Genomic DNA, 17,876 nt, shown 5'->3' with positions numbered 1-17,876 from the left:
ATACACTTGTAGTGTAAATCACACACACTAGCTTTGTATACTTCTTGAAGTAGCATGTATTTCTAGCCTATTTTCTTTCCATTTCAGTATGTTTTTGGTGATGTTTTGCCATGTCATGACTCTGTTTTGGTGTGGTTTGATTAGCCTTTGCATGTTCCTTGCACTTGTAGAGCATTTCCATGAAATAGCCTAACATGCTTCATGCTTTGACATGTCTTTTTAGCATGCTTTTGGCTTGACTTAAAGAAGATTTTGTTCATGTTTTACCATGTTTAAGGTCTGATTTTGGTTGTCTTGGTCATGCATGACTTGCTTTGTATAGCTATAGTTCAATCTAGCTTGTTAGCTTTGTACACCAAGCCCACTAGCATGCTCTACTTGGCTTATTTGAATAATTTGGAATCACTTGTTATGTGATTTCAGTCTATGTTTCATGGCCATACATTCACATTTGTCACATATTCAATGCGTTGGAGGGTTTCTCCCTTTATGCCTTGACATGAATCATTGCGTATGCCTTCATGCCGTAGCTTGCGAGCTCTCACTTTAGTGTTTATTTGGGGTTATTTTGCCATGATATAACTTTGATTTTTATTTCTTAAGTCATTCCATGCTTGGTCTTAATAGGTGTAGTGTAATCCGCCTTATTTGCCTTGTATGAATCATGCCTTATGCCCTTCATGCTAGCATGTTTTGGCCTACTTCCATGCTTGTTTTAGACTCATTCTAACATGTACTAGGACTGTTTTGGGTTACCTTGATTACATGCTTCATGTTTTGTATACTTGTAGTACAAATGCTCTTACTTGCCTCAAGCTTTGAGCACTATTGCATGCTTCATTTGTGTTGTGTACATGATTTGGCATCACTTAACATGACATTTCAGCGCTTATAGCATGCTTATGTTCCCACTTCATTCATGCTTTGAATGTCTGTAAGTGTTGTGCATTGTTGCCTTGTTATGGCCTTAGCTTGCATGCTTGCATGCCTAGGCCTCTGGGCCCTCATCTCAGCATGTTTAGGTCCTTGTTTTGACCTACTTGAGCTCTGTCCATGCTTAGTTCATGCATTTGTGCCATGTATTCCATGCCTCCTTTGTGTTGCTCTTTGCTAGCTTTCATGCCTTAGGACCCTAGCATGCTTTACTTATGTTGTTTGAATGATTTGACATTATTTGTTGCTTCATTTCAATGCACTTAGTGTTGTTACACTTCCACTTTTGTCACTCATCGAGCACTCTTGAGAGTTGTGCTCTTTGGCCTCTTTGATGGCCAATGCATTGTGTATGTATGCTTTGCTTTATGTGCCTTCATTTCATCACCAATGGCCACTGATTTGGGCATGACTGAGGTCTACCCTTTTTAGTTTAAGTCCATTGAACATGCCATGTATATTGCATTGAGTATGCCACATTGTTCATCGCATTATGTATGTCTTGTACTTTGCATTGTGCATGCTTAGTTTACATCATTGCATTGTGCATGCTAACTGATATTTGCATTGTGTGTGCATGTCCCTAACATTGCTAATTTGTCCTTGTAACATTGCATTGTGCATGCATGCATTAGCATTGTTTGCATGCCATTAGCTTTGTTAAGTTAATCATGTCACATTGTATTAAGTATGCCATGTAGTTTATTCGCATTGTGTATGCCATGCTTGCTTGTATTGTGTTTGGAATAGGTGTTAGTCTAAGCACGGGAAAAGAGGGACGTTTCATACTTCAAGTGATGAAACGTGCCTTAATTCCCGGTCGTCGACGCTCTTGATCATACATGATAGAGTTCTAGGCCTTATGTGTTTACTTGCGTTTTCATTTTCATATTGAATTGTGCAACTTTGCCTCTCGGCCATCATGCATGAAAATGCATGATTGGTGGCCCGAGGGTCGAGAACCACACCCCCTTGAGTCCATAACATGATAGGGAAGGGTGGTTGTGGACACATATCTTGCAAATACATTGCCATGCCCTTTCTTGCTCTCTGTTGTAGCAAATTGCAGTTCAGCAGCAACAACTGGTCGGCCAGCCAGAAAAAGTAGCTAGCCGACCACTTTTCTAGTTTTTCAACAACCAAAAGTGGTCAGCAGGTGTTTCTAGGGACCAAAAGTGGTCGGCCACCCTTCCACTAGATTCCCAAGGTCCATATTTCTGGAGCTTGGTGCAAGTTTCTGAAAACAAATGAAAACAGAGGTAAATCGGGGCATCGCATTGGATTTCCGAACGAGACGACCAAGCATGCATCCAGTCTTCTCCCTCCGAAAACCTTCTGCTTTACTGCTTTCCTTAGTTGCCATGCGTAGATAGCTAGTTTACGCTTTGGTTTGTACGCTTTAATTAGTTGATGCGTTAGCTATTCAATTCGTTTTGTAATAATTAGTTAACTAGGATTAGTTAATTAATTTGTTATGTAATAATTAGTTTAATTAGCTTAGATTAGCTAGTTAGCTTCTTATTTGGTCCCTCCTTCGAGAGGGCGCATTGTTGTAATAAGCGTGCGTGTGTGTGATGCATGTCTTCCAATCCCCATTTCTTTCCCTCTTTTACTTAACCGTTTATGATGGTTAGTTTTAGGGCATATTTTATTTAGCATACCTTATGCTTGCATGTCTGCATCCATTCATCTGTATTGCATGCACCGGGCTCGGAGCATCATGCTAAATGTATTATATTTCAATTCCAATTTGAATACATGTACCAAGTTGCATTTCACATGACATTTTAGGATAGTCGAGCCTATCTTAATTGCATTTTTGCATGTGCTGCATTAGCCATTTTAACATGAACTAGGATCATGCATTGATTTCTAACTAGTTCCTTGTTTTGGCTTGGAGTACACTGTGAGTGTTTATGCTTTAGCATACTGCATGTGTGTTAATGTTTCCATGAAAGCATGCTTGCCATGAGGCTATTTGCTTACGTGATTAACTGCCTGAATGCCTGTGGGTGAAGGTTGGGCTACTTGAATTGGGATAATTCATTGAAATCCGCATTTTAGCCTACTTATGAGTAGCAAACTTCAAACCATTTTCCAAACAAACGGATATGCGATGCTTGGTTCCAAATTAGGCGATCTAGTCTATACTTGTTTTGCTGTGCGCATCACACAGTAATTCTAGCTAATTAACCGGAATAAGAGCACATGTGTTTTCAAAAACAAAATATCATGCTTAGTACAGGCTGATCTTTGATCGGGCGAGCGGGGGTGGTCATTAAATGACCTTCCCCAATCGTACCCAAGATCCCGAGCCGAGGCAACTTTGACGATGACGGACACGTGGCCTTAGGTACGAGTCAGGGTTTCCTAAATTCTCCCAAAATAAAATATTTAGGTGGCGACTCTGTATCTGGAAAATCAGTCCATGTTTGGCACTTCTTTACAAAAATCAGTTTTCCAAAACGATTTGTCGGATTTGGACTCTTTGGTGATTTATCAATCTCACATCGCACATTGTGAGATCAGATTAAGAACCATGACATTTGAGTCTGAATTGTAGCATTGATGTCCAATGGCGCGCCTACACTGTTGTGGAAGGGAAGTGGTATGAATACGGGAGGCATGATGTGAACATGCTCCAGGTAGAACTTGAGAATAGCCCGGCCATGACTGCAGGGGAGTGGTGGGAAGATAGTGATCTAAGCCATGCGTACACAGACGAAGGGTGGAAAACTGATACCCCTGATGATACATGGTACACAGACGAGATCAATCACATGACCCGCAGTGGTCGGTGTTTCAAACCCCTGACTTTAGATCAGCCAGAATCCTCCAGTAAAGAGGCTAAGAAATCAAAAGAGAAAGACGTTGAAGAAGACCTGGTCTTAAAACAGCTTAAGAAGATTCAGGCACACATATCAATCTAGGGGCTACTGATGGCTTCTCGGGATTATAGACAGGTGCTGCAAGAGGCCATAAACAGAACAAAGTTGCCCATTGACACCACCATTGACCAATTGGTGTCGTTGGTCACATCCAGGGATGTTACCCCAATGATATCCTTTACAGATAAAGAGTTTCCACCTGAGGGTGCCAACCACAACCGACCCTTGTATGTGACCCTGGAGAGCCAAAAAAAATTAGATTTCAGTGGTGTTAATAGATACTGGATCGACGATTAATGTATGTCCGGCACGGACTACCTATGCCATAGGTTTGAGACAGGCTAACTTCATACCCACAACCCAAGCCAACCGAGCTTATGACAACACTAGTCGGGATGTGATGGGAACGTTTAAGAGCCACAAACTTATCGGCCCATCTGAGCATGAGGTGGAATTCCATGTCATGGACGTACGGGTAACTTTTAATCTACTCCTGGACAGGCCTTGGCTACACTAGATGAATGTTGTATCATCAATGGTCCATCAGCTAGTAAAATACGCCTTTAAAGACGAGATTGTTACTGCGTACAGTAATTCTACCATCCATCCTCCCCGAGGAACTACTACGCCCTTGCTGGAAATCATACATAGGAAAGAGGATGTATTCCTCTCCGGTTTCTCCTTAACGGAGGCTCGTTTGGTCCAATCTATCATGGCAGAAGACGATGGAAACTACATAAGTGCCTAGTCTATCTACATGATGAACAAACAAGGGCATATTCCGGGATCAAGACTGGGCAAGAGTGGCAAGCAGGGGGGTATTATTGCCAAGGAGATGAGTCACATCCTCCATGCTTTTGGGTTGGGGTACAAGCCTACCACTGCAGACTGGCAAAGGAAAGGGGATGAGTTGAGAAGGCAAATTAAAGTAAAGTGGACTGGGAGGCAGTATGAGTTAGTCCACAAGCTAATATGAGGAACCCTGAACGGACGCATTGTCTGCCAAGGGGAAGATTTCCCCTTCTGTGGATTTCTAGAGCCTTGGTTTGACCAGGAAACAAAGACGAAGTACTTGGGGTTCGAGATCTTCTTCGGGCACCAGCTACCAGAGGAGGAGGATGAGTAGATGAACCAGAGCATTAATACAGATCAAGGCAGAACTGCAAGCCTGGGTATCGACGAAGATGAGTTGTTGGGGAAAACATTGGCTGATCTACTAACAAGTTCTAATGTTGGGACTGAGCTTGTCAACTTGGGGGATAGTTTTACTATCTTAATGATCGAGGATAAACCAGTAGTAGATTTCACTGGTCTCATTGTGGACGGATCTGAGGCTCTACGTTTGGTCTGGAAGTTTAAGAAGGGCGCCATGAACAGTTCTGAATCCGATAATGAGTCCGAAGCTGATTCCACTGAGTCTATGGAGTCGGATTCAGATTCGAGTTCTTTTGAGTCTGGTACTTCCAGGAGTGGTAACCCTGATACAAAGGTCCTGTCTAGGTTGTCTTTCAATTTCTCTTTTGAGTCAACTGTAACTGAGGATCCAGACTGTTTGAATGAGAATGTCATAGATTTCACTTACTTCTCTGTGCCTTTAGTTTGTTGCACTGATCTTTATTTTCAAAATTTTGACTTAAACGAAGAGGAAGAAATTCCTTGGGCTTTGAAAATTTTGGTTGGCCAAGAGGAGGAGAGGCGCGTTAAGCCCTGTACAGATAAAATTATTGCAATTAACATGGGTGCTGAGGAGGATCCCCGCTTGGTCCAGATCGGGTCCACATTGTCTTCGTAGGAACGCGAGTGTTTAATTGCTTTATTAAGAAATTTAAAGATGTTTTTGCATGGTCCTACGAAGACATGTCTGGAATCGATCCTGAGATTGTACAACACCGGATCCCTCTTGACCTTGAGGCCCGACTAGTTAAGCATAAACTGCATAGAGTTCACCCATATTAGGCTTTGAAGATTAAAAAAGAGGTCACCAAACAGATCGAGGCAGGTTTCTTGATGGTGTCTGAGTACCCAACTTGGCTAGCTAATATTGTTCTAGTTCCAAAGAAGGATAACAGAATCAGAGTCTGCATCAACTTTCGGGATCTGAACAGAGCTAATCTAAAGGACGACTTCCCACTATCACATATCGACGAGTTGGTAGATTTCACTACTGGCCATGCCTTGCTTTCATTCATGGATGGGTTTTCCGGGTATAACCAGATTCTGATGGCACGGGAAGATAGAGAAATCACTGCTTTCACTACATCGTGGGGTACCTATTGCTATCAAGACATGCCTTTTGGATTGAAAAATGCTGGGGCTATATACCAAAGGGCTGTGACCACGATCTTGCATGACATGATCCATAAAGAAGTTGAGGTGCATGTAGACGACATGATTGTCAAGTCCAAAGAGCGAGAGGGCCACTACACCGCGCTAGAGAAATTCTTTCAGCAGATCGGGGAGTACAGACTGAGGTTGAGCCCACAAAAATGCACCTTTGGGGTGACTGCATGAAAAATGTTGGGATTTCTGATCACACAAAGGGGAATTGAAGTAGATTCGTCCAAAATTAAGGTCATCTTAGAAATGCCACCACCAAGGACTAAAAAAGAGGTGCGCGGCTTTCTGGGTAAAGTGCAATTCATAACTTGTGAACCACTTTTTGGTCTCCTGAAGAAAAGCAAGTAGTTCCAATGGGATGATCACTGTCTGTTTGCCTTTGAGCAGGTCAAGCAGTACCTACTGAATCCACCTGTATTGTCACCGCCAGAACTGGGAAAGCCATTAATCTTGTACTTGTCGGTGACAAATTCGACCATGGGGTACATGCTCGCTCAAGAATCTGAAGCTAAGGTGGAAAAGGTCATCTACTATCTAAGCAAGAATATGTTGGATTACAAGACTTGTTACACTCCCCGCGAGAAGGCTTGCCTAACTTTGTTATGGGCGACCAAGAAGTTGAGGCACTATCTGTTAGCTCATTCTGTAATTCTAGTTTTGAGATTAGATCCCATTAAATATCTCTTTGAGAAACTGACACTTACAGGTAGGCTAGCTCGTTGGTTGTTTTTCTCTCTAAATTTGATCTCAAGTATGTCACGCGCAAATCAGTTAAAGGGAGAGCTGTAGGAAAATTCCTGGCAGACCACCCAGTGGAAGGAGATGAGGCAGTAGAGTACCTATTCCCAGATGAAGACATTTTGCAGATAGAAGAAGAAGTATGGACAATGTACTTTGACGGAGCATCTAATCAATATGGTTATGGGATAGGTGTGTTGCTCATAGCACCCGATGATTCCCACATACCCTTAGCTTTCAAACTCCGATTCAAAGTGTCCAACAACAAAGCAGAATATAAGGTGTGCATTGTGGGTTTGGAAGCTACCCTAGAATTAGGGGCAATAAGGTTGGACGTTATCGGAGACTCGAACCTGGTTGTTTCTAAGGCTAACGGGGATTGGAAGGTCAAGAAAGAAAACATGAAGGCTTATCATCAGGCCCTCGATATTATGATTCTGAGGTTTGAAAAGTTGACATTTACACATCTACTAAGGGAGAACAACCGATTCGTTGATGCATTGGCAACTCTATCCTCTATGGTAGACATACCACTTGGGGTGAAGATGCGTCCGATTATCATCAAACAGAAGTATACGCCTACTTATCAAACCATCACCGCAATAGAGGTGGTGCAAGACAAAAACCCCTAGTATTATGATATTTGGAATTTTCAGGAAAAGGAGACGTATCCACCAGGGGCAAATCCCAAAGATAAACAGGGAATACGACACCTGGCCGTCCAGTTCATCATCTGCCGGGACAAGTTGTACAAGAGAGGCCATCAGGGAATGCACAAGTTGTGTGCTAAAGAAGAGGAATCGAAGCGTCTCATGGAAGCCATCCATGGTAGAGAATGTGGAGAACATATGAATGGTGTGATGCTAGCCTAGAAAATCCTTAGATAAGGCTACTATTGGTCAACTATGGAGGAGGATTGTATTTGTTTTTGTACGGCGATGGCACAAATGCCAAGTCCATGCTAATCGCATGAATATCCCGCTGTCAAAGCTCTACAACATGACTTTGCCATGGCCTTTCTTAGTTTGGGGAATTGATATCATCAGGGCAGTCTCTCCAAAAGGCTCCAATGGACATGAGTTTATCCTGGTGGCGATTGATTACTTTACTAAGTAGGTGGAAGCTCAGTTTTATTCTGTGTTGAAGGCATCGCATGTGGCCAAGTTTATCAAGAACAACATCATCTGCAAGTACGGGGTGCCAAACGAGATCATTTCAGACAATGGCTCACACTTTAAGAAAGAGGTGGTCGATTTACTCGAAAAATAGAACGTGGCTTTTCACAAGTCATCAACGTATTTATGACAGACCAATGGAGCTGTTGAGGCTGCCAATAAGAATGTGAAGAACATCCTGTGAAAGATGGTTGAAATTTACAACGATTGGCCAAATAAACTATCATTTGCACTCTGGGGATATAGAATGTCAATTCGGGCATCCACGAGGGTTATTCCCTATTCTTTAGTGTACAGGATGGAAGTTGTTCTGCCAATAGAAATTGAAGTACTGTCGTTGCGAGTTATGGTTGAGTGTCAGATAGCGGAGGCGGATCGGCAACAGAGCAGGTTTAAAGAATTAATGTTGTTTAATGAGAGGAGACTGAAGGCAGTGTATCACTTCCAGGGCTACCAGCGCAGAATTGCCAAGGCTTTTAACAAGAAAGTTAAGTCCAGGAATCTCAAGGAAGGAGATATAGTGCTGAAAGACAACCGAGCCCCCATCCATGATCCTAGGGATAAGTTCAGACCCAATTAGACTGGTCCTTACATCATCAAATCTATCTGGTCAGGAAGAGCGATTATCCTTATGGATCTAAATGGCTTGGATTTTTCACAACCGGTCAATATGGACAAGTTGAAGAAATACTATCCCTGAGAGGCTCGCTAGGCTGAAAACTCGAAACGGCAACCTAGGCAAAAGTTAGAGCATAAAAAATTAGAAACAAAAAAAAAATTGAGCTCGCAAGGTTGAAAACCCGATAGGACGGCTTTGGCAAAAGTTAGAGCGTAAAAAGAGAGTGTTAATACTTGAGTGAACCGGAACCGAACTACGTAAGGCCTGATTCCCATTTTTGGGATATGCAGGCAACTTCATCCTAAAGTTCGACCATGACCATCTCTAACTCAACTGTCCTGTCCATTTGTTTGATCAGGCCATCTTTGTCCATCGTTTTCCAGCTTGGTTGTGTTACCTTTGTTTTGGCAGAAAGGTCAGTTGCAAAGTTAAAGCAACAACGATAAATGCAATTATGGGCAGTTATGATCTTTTGATTTGAGGTTGCACACCTTAAGGACTAATTCCGTGTATGTCAGGTGGTGATCATTTTCGAAAATTATTTCGAAAAGTTTTAATAAATTGATTTTTTCTCAAAATTTTACCTTTTACAATTTAGACCATTTTGGACCAAAAAGGAAAATTTTCAGTGCTCACAATTTTAATTACATTGATTTCAACACAAGTATATTCTCCAACTTTTGATTAAACCAAAGTTGCTTTTACATCATAAAAACTCAAAAAGAAAGACAAAGCAATAAAATAGGGGTACAAATGAGTCAGGTGGTCCTATGTCCTCTGCTCGCACTCGTGGAGGTCTCTGTTGCCAAAGATGACCCAACCTGTGCCTCGTCACCAAGCCAAATACTTGCCAAAAAGGGCCTAACTGAAGCTAAGTGCAGGGGCCAGAATATCTCTCGTCCTTCAAGCAACGAGGTATCGAGGCAAGTACGAACCACGAACGAGAAATGAAGTTGGGTATTCTATCCTCTCCTCCAAGCAGGTCTGATCATGTCCAAACTGGCGTCTGAACCTAAATGGAAAATAGAACACTCAGTGTGTATGGCCAATCAACTGTACATTCAGTTGTCGGGACATGCTGTAGCTCATCTCCGTCAAGTTGAGCCAGGGCAACGCTAAGCAATGTCAGCTGCAAATCTGCTGCACATCCAATCACACCACCATCCCTCTCAAGGAAAGTCTGCAAGTTGTTGGCAGAAAAAGTAAGCTCTGGCTGAATACGCAGGGTAAGGGTCCACCACTTTCAGCTTATCCATGAGCCATACCTGGAAAGGGATGAAAAATAAGAAAGATTAAAGAATAGAGAAATGCACGTTGAGAGAAAAGTAAGAAAAGGGTTTTGAGATGAACATAGAGAATGAGTGCCAAGTGATGCGAGGAATCATAAATAGGAAAGGGTGGGAAACCATACTTGAAGAAGCAGTGGACTCCTTGTAAATCAAGTAGTCTTTCGCCAATGAAAAGCATCTAAACCCATTAGGGAATCGGCCAGTGCCAAACCCATGCAACTTTTACCCTCTTTTAGGCGTTGGGCCACCTCAATCAACCTAATGGTGGCTCTACCATAACTAGGGGCAAGTAAGAAGAGCGCAAGTATACATAAACAAAGGATATGTTGGCGGTAACCTCGCCAGAGAAGGTCACTCTTGTCTCCGATGGCAGAAAACCGATGAATCAAACCTGGGATGTCGAACTCCCCGTCATGCACTAAGGATCGAGCCTCGTGCAAAGTGAGTCCACATATTTGTTCCAAAGCCATTGCGTAACCAAAGCAGGGTTGGGGAAAAATTTCCTCATCACGCCAGGACTCAATCAAAGCTTGAAATTCTTCCAAAGTAGGGCACATTTCTTGTGATCCAAAGCGAAATACATTTGTAAATGGGTTCCAACATCGAACAGCTACATGGAGGAACGGAAAACAAAGCGAAGTGTGCCTCAAAGGAAAAGGAGCGTTTATGCCGAAACTGCGAAAATTTACCTTTTCCGAGCCATCCAAAGTGACTATCCAGTCTCGGAGCCTATTGTTGAGCAAAATATCAAAGACTTGTTATTCTGCCAAGAAAACAGCATAGGAGCACCATTTATAGAGTTTGAGAAGAGGCAGTGCATGACAGCTGGACTGCACCCACCGACATCATTTTTTGGGTCTGACCGTGCCTCATTGGAGCCCAACTATGCCTATTTGGACTCGGCCAGGTCTAAATGTTACCCCAAACCAGTGCAATTGCAGAAAAAGACTGGCTTTTGCCTTGGTGTACTGCAGCTGTATTTTGAGGGTTTTTTTTTTTTTTTGTATCAAGTGTTTTTTACTATTTTTAGGTTATTTTTACTTCGTTTTTCTGTTATCGAGTTGTATTTTACATGTTGTCTGGTTGTAGGTTATTATCCGATTCAAGAATGAATTCAAGAGCAAAGCATTCACAGTTTTGAAGTCTTGTATAAGGTTGTTATGCATGGTTGCGCCATTCATATCACATATTATGCAAGAGAAATCATCCAAAATCTTTCTTTTCACAAACTGGTGAGTCTAACCCCGATCTTTGTTTTACAAAAAACCAAAACAAAAGAAAAGTCTTCAAAAAACAAAATACAGAGGTCTATCTGAAGCTACATAGTTCCTAACTACAAAGCAAAAAGAAAAGAAAAGTAAAATCAACCCATCATCACCATCTTCCTCCTCAGCTACAGAAAAGGTGCATCACTGTCATCGTTGGGGCTGCTGGACTGGACATCAACCTCGTCCCCCTCATCCTCGGGGTCGTGTACTCATCAAAGGAATCCTCAGAGGGTGAGCGCTATCTCACTCTGCCTCTCCCCCGGTTAGCCCATCCTCTGCTTTCCATTGGGCCCATCCCCATCTTTGTCTCCCACTGGAGGAGGTCATACAGGTGCAGCTAATGCTAGCTTAAGTTGAAAAGAGTACAGATATCATAATATGTTCAATAGAATTGTGAGCAAAGATTGCAATAACAGTAAACTATGGGTAAAGTGTACCTTAATCCCGTGAGAGACCAAAACAGTCTACCTCTTCTGCACCATCAGAAGCAGTTGATCAACTATTCGGAGGAGATCATCAACATACCCCATAGGCACCTGCAAAAGTGAAAGGACTAGTGAATATAAGCAGAACTAATAAAGCACAATGGAACAAAGCGGTAAAGCGCAGTGGGTAGAAATATAGAGAAGTATGCACCTGCTCGATGCCGGGAGTGACCACCAACCTGCGGTCCCTCTCTTCAATATGCTCAAGGGGGATCTGCTTGATCACCCCATCTAGTCGCATGTATATGACCTCAGTAGGAATTGCAAGAAGCCTAGGAACGGAAGCGGCAGTAGGAGCACCTCTGGCAGTGGCGACAGCGACCTCGGGACATGCACAGACTACACATCTGTTAAGTGGAGCCATCACCCGAGTCTGTAAGAAGGTAATGAAGTCACCGACCCTGTGGTTTCGGTTGCCATCCTCTCCCCACATAAGGTGATCAATCAGAGGCCCATCATGGAGATCATCAACTTTCTTCATACTAGGAGAAAGGGGATGTAGGATATCAAGCTCATCTTGGCCTTAAGTCTAGCCAATGAAGCGCTCGCCCAAATGATATGCCCTACTGAAGGGACCCTCAAACAGAATGTACATGGTGGAGGCCTCCCATGCAACAACATAAGTCATCCTCGCTTCCTGAGGAATGCCTGCCCAGGGATGCCAGTCAAAATGCGAGTGGAAGATTCAAGTCAAGAATCAGATATCAAGGGTTGAACAGTATGGAAACAATAAGAGTAGTACAAGATAAAGACTAATATTAGATTTTGTTACCCTACCTGTGGTGACGTTGTCAAAGAAGCAGCGGAAACAAGGGAAGTCACAGTCTACGCGCTAGAACTGCTCGAATCGGGAGTTGTAGTACAGAGAGCGGGGTACAGATAACTCAATCGACCTCATTGGGACAGGAACAAGAGAAGTGAAATATGTGTAAACCCACAGCTGCAAGAATAGGAAATGCAAGTGAATAAGTGTAGCAGATAAGCAGATATAAATAGTAAATGTAAAGCAAAACATAAAATGGAGTGTAAGGCGGCCTCCCAAACTCTCCAGTAGCTGCCGAGTGAATCTGCTTTTCTGTAGGATACGGAGCTCATGTAACAGTACAGGGTGGCCAGGCTGGCACCACCCCAGTCGTACTCCACCACCTGTGGTAGATGCACCAGCGCCCCCAAGGTATATAGTCCCACAGTATTTTCTCTGTTCGCAAACAGGGTAGTACCGAGGAGATACATGAGAAACCCGCGGGTGTACTGAGCAACCTCCTCCAGAGTAGCTGGCTGAAGGGTGGAGAAGTGATCTAGGAACCAACTGTATCGCACCATCCTGTGACCAACAGTGTCTGGGATCGCCCCAAGAAGATGAAGTTGTGCAGTTTTCCACTGCACCATGTCAGGATCGAAGGGGATCGGGCCGACAACACTGACCCGCAGGCCTGTGAGCATCGCAAAATCATATAGGGTCAGAGTCTGCTCCCCGATCGATGAAAAGTGGAACGAGTTAGTGGTGTCCCACCACCTCTCCACCAAGGCCCCATATAGCAATGGCTCAGCCCTCATTTGTACAAGTCCTAAGCAGAAAGACCTGAAACCGACAACATCAACTAATGTGGAGACCTCTGTAGGGAGCCTCTTATACTAATGCCTAGGGCCAAAAATAGACCCATAGTCGCCAATCCTCGTGGTTATCACCTATAGTGTAGGAATGTTGTCAGTATTCGCATTGTATTCAAAATGGAGATTTATTTACACGGTTAAAATATGTTCCAAATGAATAAAAGATTACTTACCGTGGAGGCGTCGGTGGACAAGTGCTCTACGGGCTCTCGCAGCAAGATGTCCTTGTCAATCCCTGGGATGAGGCTTTGGTGCCCACAAGACTTGGGTGCTTTGTCCTGAGCAGTTGATGATGAAGTTACATTGTCAATGGTTCGAATGCTTAACGAAGGAATCTGGCTTTTAGCTCTAAAAAAATCTCAACCTTCCATACCCAAGCTGTTTCTATGCCCATATACCACAAAAATCCATTTTTCAGCACCTTGCCAACCTATATTGAGCCTGAACCAGAGGAACATGGGAGCCACATTGGGGCCTGGTCGTGCCTCATTTGGGGCTAGCCGTGGCCATTTGGGAACGGCCGTACGTTTTGGGCAAGAAACACTATTCTGGGTTGGAATCCGCCAGCTGACTATTTTTGAAGATATCTATTACCTATTTGGCTGCAATTCTATAAATACGAGCATATATCTCTGTTTTGAGGGTTAAAAAAATTTCAAAGAAGCCAAAACACCTTTGAGAGCTCCTTCCTCCTTTGTAAGCTAGCTTTGTGATATTGTATCATCATTAAACCATATATATACATCATATACACCCCTAGAGCTGAACCTTGGATCTTTAGTTAAGCCTTGAGAATCATAATTCAACCTTGAGAGTGTGCTAGGATCAAGTTTGGTTTACAACCAATGCTTGCTCTCTTCAAGAGGTATAAGCTCATCAGCTTCTTCCTTGCTTTCATTACAATCTCTCTCTACCTACTTCTTGTGTTTTGGTGCTGTTTTGGATCCATTCCAAGGGTTGGAACTTGGGGTTGAATAGCTACCAAAGGCAGAGAGTCTTAACACCCTTTCTTGCACCTTACTTCACAGCTCATTCCCTTTGTTTTACCACTATTTTTCTTAGCTTACAAATTGATTTCCAGAGTTTAAAAGGGCTGAAAAATATGGTTTAGAAGTCTCAAATGTGGCAGGGTTGGCCACCTCTCCTTGCTCTTGTTTACTAGTTTTGTATCTCCTTATCCTTACCAATCTTTTTGTGCTCTTTTAGCTACTATTTTTTATGTTTTAGGGGCTGTATATGGTTATTTTAATTCATTTAAATAGTTTTTGCTTTGAATACTTTGCTTGTTGTGTTGTACGTCCTCATGGCCTTAGTTGTTTAGGCCTTAGACAGCGAGTCATTCGAGTCGATAGCTTTCTTTACTTAGTTTCTATGTAAAGAGTTCCATTTTGGTAATAATCAACTTCTCATAATCATTTTTGCACCCTCCCTCCTCTCTTGGTTTTCTTTGTTTGAGAGTTGTTTCAAGCGATTAATTGTTATTCGAGGCATGAGAAAGAGACCTCCTATGCTCAATGGCTTAATCTCTCCGGAGATTCATCGTCAAGGCATAGTCTCTCTTTCGTGCTAAGGATCACTTCTTGTTTGACATTTCTCTTCATTTAGTGGACTTAAATATCACCTTGGGACAAAATGATTAAAGAATGGAAAGGTAAGTAAAAAAAGACTAATAAAATTGGCTTAAAATCAATAAAACCAACATAAAGAAGATGAATAAAATTGATTGGATTTGGCCGGACGTTATGCCGAGTCCATCGCGTCAAGAGTTGTCATATATTAATTCATGATGTTTTGATGAATTTTGAGGCGTGTCTACCTCCGTCTTTGAGCTAACTTCATGATAGAAGGGAAGGGTGGGTATCTTTCATTGCATTTATTAACTTTTTGTCCAAACGTGCTTGAAATCATCAAGCAATCAACTTGCTACCATTGATGGTTTCGGAACCGAATCCGTTCTTCTCTTGAGTTTCCCTATGACAGAGAAGAGCAGAAGGGACAAACAAGGCTTAAAAAGGCTCTGTCTGCACTATTTTCACCTCAGAGCACAACAATATTTTTCTGCATGAAAATAGGGCACGGTCGGCCTTATTTGAACCCGGTAGGGCCTCATTGGAGGCCGACCGAGCTCCAATGTTTTGTAAACAGAGTACTTTTGGTAGAAACAGGGGGCAGTGACTGAGGGTGAAATAGAGCAGTTCCACAATTATCTGCAAATGGTCTTCATTGATGGGCATATAATCCTTGTGCATCTTCTTTTGTTTTATTATTATTGTTAGAAATTTGTTCATAATAATGTTGTAATATTATGGTTCATATTATTGTTATAAGTATGGTCGTAAATATTATATTGTTATAATTATTATTGTTATACTATCCTTGTTGTAATAAGTTAAATAGCTAGTTTTTTATTTTGCATTCATTCGAACTTGTAATAAGTAGTTAGTTTATTTATTACTCATTTGGATATGTAATAAGTAGTTTAATTCGGACACTTGGACATTCGGACCCTCCTGTGTGAGGGCAAATATGTAATAATTTGTGTATTTCTTTCAACCTCCATTTCTTTCTCTCTTTTATTTGTCCACTTATAATAGTAGTATCATATTTACTTAACATTTTCCATGACTTGCATCCATTCATCTTGCATGCATGAGCGTTCAGCTCATCATATTAACAAATGTCAATTTCAAATTCTTTACTCGAATACGTGATTTATCCCATGTCTTGAATTGAATCATATGCCATACTAGTAACCGAACTTATTATTTACATAATGTGTGTGTTACATTAGTCATATTGCATTGTCTGGGAGTATGCATTTTTTCTAATTATTTTGTTTTATTTGGCTTGTCTTGGAGCACCAGGTGAGCATTTCTTGCTTTAGCATGTTTCATTGTATGTTTGTGTTGCCATATCGAACATGCTTTCCATAAGGCTAAGTGCTTAAGTGATATACTTGTTTGAATGCCGGTGGATGAAGGCCTTTTTACTTAAGTTGGAATAAATCGATTAATGTCAATACAAGCTCAATTTTTCAAATGACATGTATTCAAAACATTCTTTTTCAAAACACACATAAAATCAATGCTTTCCAAATTTTGTCACTTGGTCCATACTTGTGTGCATCACCTAGTAAAGTTAGCCTAATAATCGAAACAAGAGCATATAATGTACATTAAAATCACATCATGATTAGTAGAGGTCGATCTTTGATCGAGTGAGTAGGGTGCTCAATTAATGACCTTCTCCTCTCATACCTAAGTTCTCGAGCCGAGACACTTTGGTAATGATGGACTAATGGCCTTTGGCACGAGTCTCGAGTTTCTTAAATTTTCTAAAAATATTTAGGTGGCGACTCTGAAATCTAGCAATTCAGTCCATTTTTGCATTTTTTAATTCAAAAAGCGATTTTCTAAAAATGGTTTGCCGCATTTAGACTCTTTTGTGTTTATCCATTTCACATTGCACTTGCGAAACTAGATTCAGAACCATGGGAGTCTAAACTGTAGCACTATCGTATCTGAAAAGAGCACGAAAAGCAAGCTACAGCGACCTCCAAGTATGGAAAGATAGATGCCTAAGGAGGGATGGGGAGATGAAACGAATGGCAAACAAGTTAGCAGACCTACAGTCAGTTATCGATTTCATAATGCAAAACAACGTGATTCAACCATCATTTCCGTTGCAGGACACGCCGACACCAGCAGCTAAAACTGATGCCTAGAAAGGAGGACAGAAAACAATCCCTGTAGTCCCGTAGCATGGCAAAGGACAGGAGCACTCACATCGACCGTTACGGGATGTTGGGCGAACATAATCAATGCGAGGTGAGTCACAGAAAACACCATGAACTAAGGGGACCTATGTCAAAGAATCTCGGCATATCCAAGGGAAGGGCCTCTGTATTGATGCAGTGGACGAAGGGAGGTCCAAAAGGACGAACAATTACACCGGAAGTAGCACGCCAAAGAAGCTAAAATCTATTGATAGCCAAGCTCCCGGTAAGACGAAGGATGATTTTAGACACTACCTCCAGAGAAAGCGAGTTAACGCCGGGATCACATCCACCGTCAAGCCGAAGGCGCCATTCTCGGTGGAGTTGGATACGTTTGAGATCCTAAAGAGATTCAACATGCCAAGGTTTCAGATTTATGATGGTAAGTCTGATCCAAACTTTCATGTTGGTTTGTATTTAAATTCAATGGCCTTGTGGAGCAGAATGAGCAGCTACTATGCAAGGTATTCTCCTCATCCTTTGGAGAGATAGCATCTGATTGGTTCCATAAGTTGCCAAAAGAAGTTGTGAAGAGTTGGGAAGGCCTGGCCGAGAAGTTTGTGGCTAAGTTTGTTACAAATTAGTTGCAGCCACTGAGGGTAGATTATCTATTGGCTTTGAAGATTAGCGATAGCAAAGGCCTCAGGGCTTACGCCAAGGGATATTATGAGATATACAACTGGATTCTGGGATGTCACCCAGAATTAGCGGTCATGTCGTTCAGGAACGACCTGAATGATAAATGCTCACTTCGA

At 42.1% G+C, this 17,876-nt stretch overlaps 1 protein-coding gene across 1 annotated transcript; it reads right to left on the bottom strand.

The window, feature by feature from the left end:
- Positions 1 to 12,564: 12,564 nt before the first annotated feature.
- Positions 12,565 to 13,289, bottom strand: LOC145799578 (protein MAINTENANCE OF MERISTEMS-like). Its single transcript, XM_082889173.1, has 2 exons — positions 12,777 to 13,289; positions 12,565 to 12,672 (listed from the first exon to the last, which is right to left on the bottom strand). The coding sequence occupies exons 1-2, from the start codon at positions 13,287 to 13,289 to the stop codon at positions 12,565 to 12,567; spliced, it is 621 nt and encodes a 206-aa protein (XP_082745299.1).
- Between the last annotated feature and the right edge of the window lie 4,587 nt (positions 13,290 to 17,876).

The sequence above is a fragment of the Camellia sinensis genome, chromosome 9 (genome assembly GCF_055761805.1).
Source record: "Camellia sinensis isolate YWXY chromosome 9, ASM5576180v1, whole genome shotgun sequence".
Taxonomy (NCBI): domain Eukaryota; kingdom Viridiplantae; phylum Streptophyta; class Magnoliopsida; order Ericales; family Theaceae; genus Camellia; species Camellia sinensis.
The sequence above is the reverse complement of the archived record's forward strand: the minus strand, read 5'-3'. Positions and strand labels throughout refer to the sequence as shown.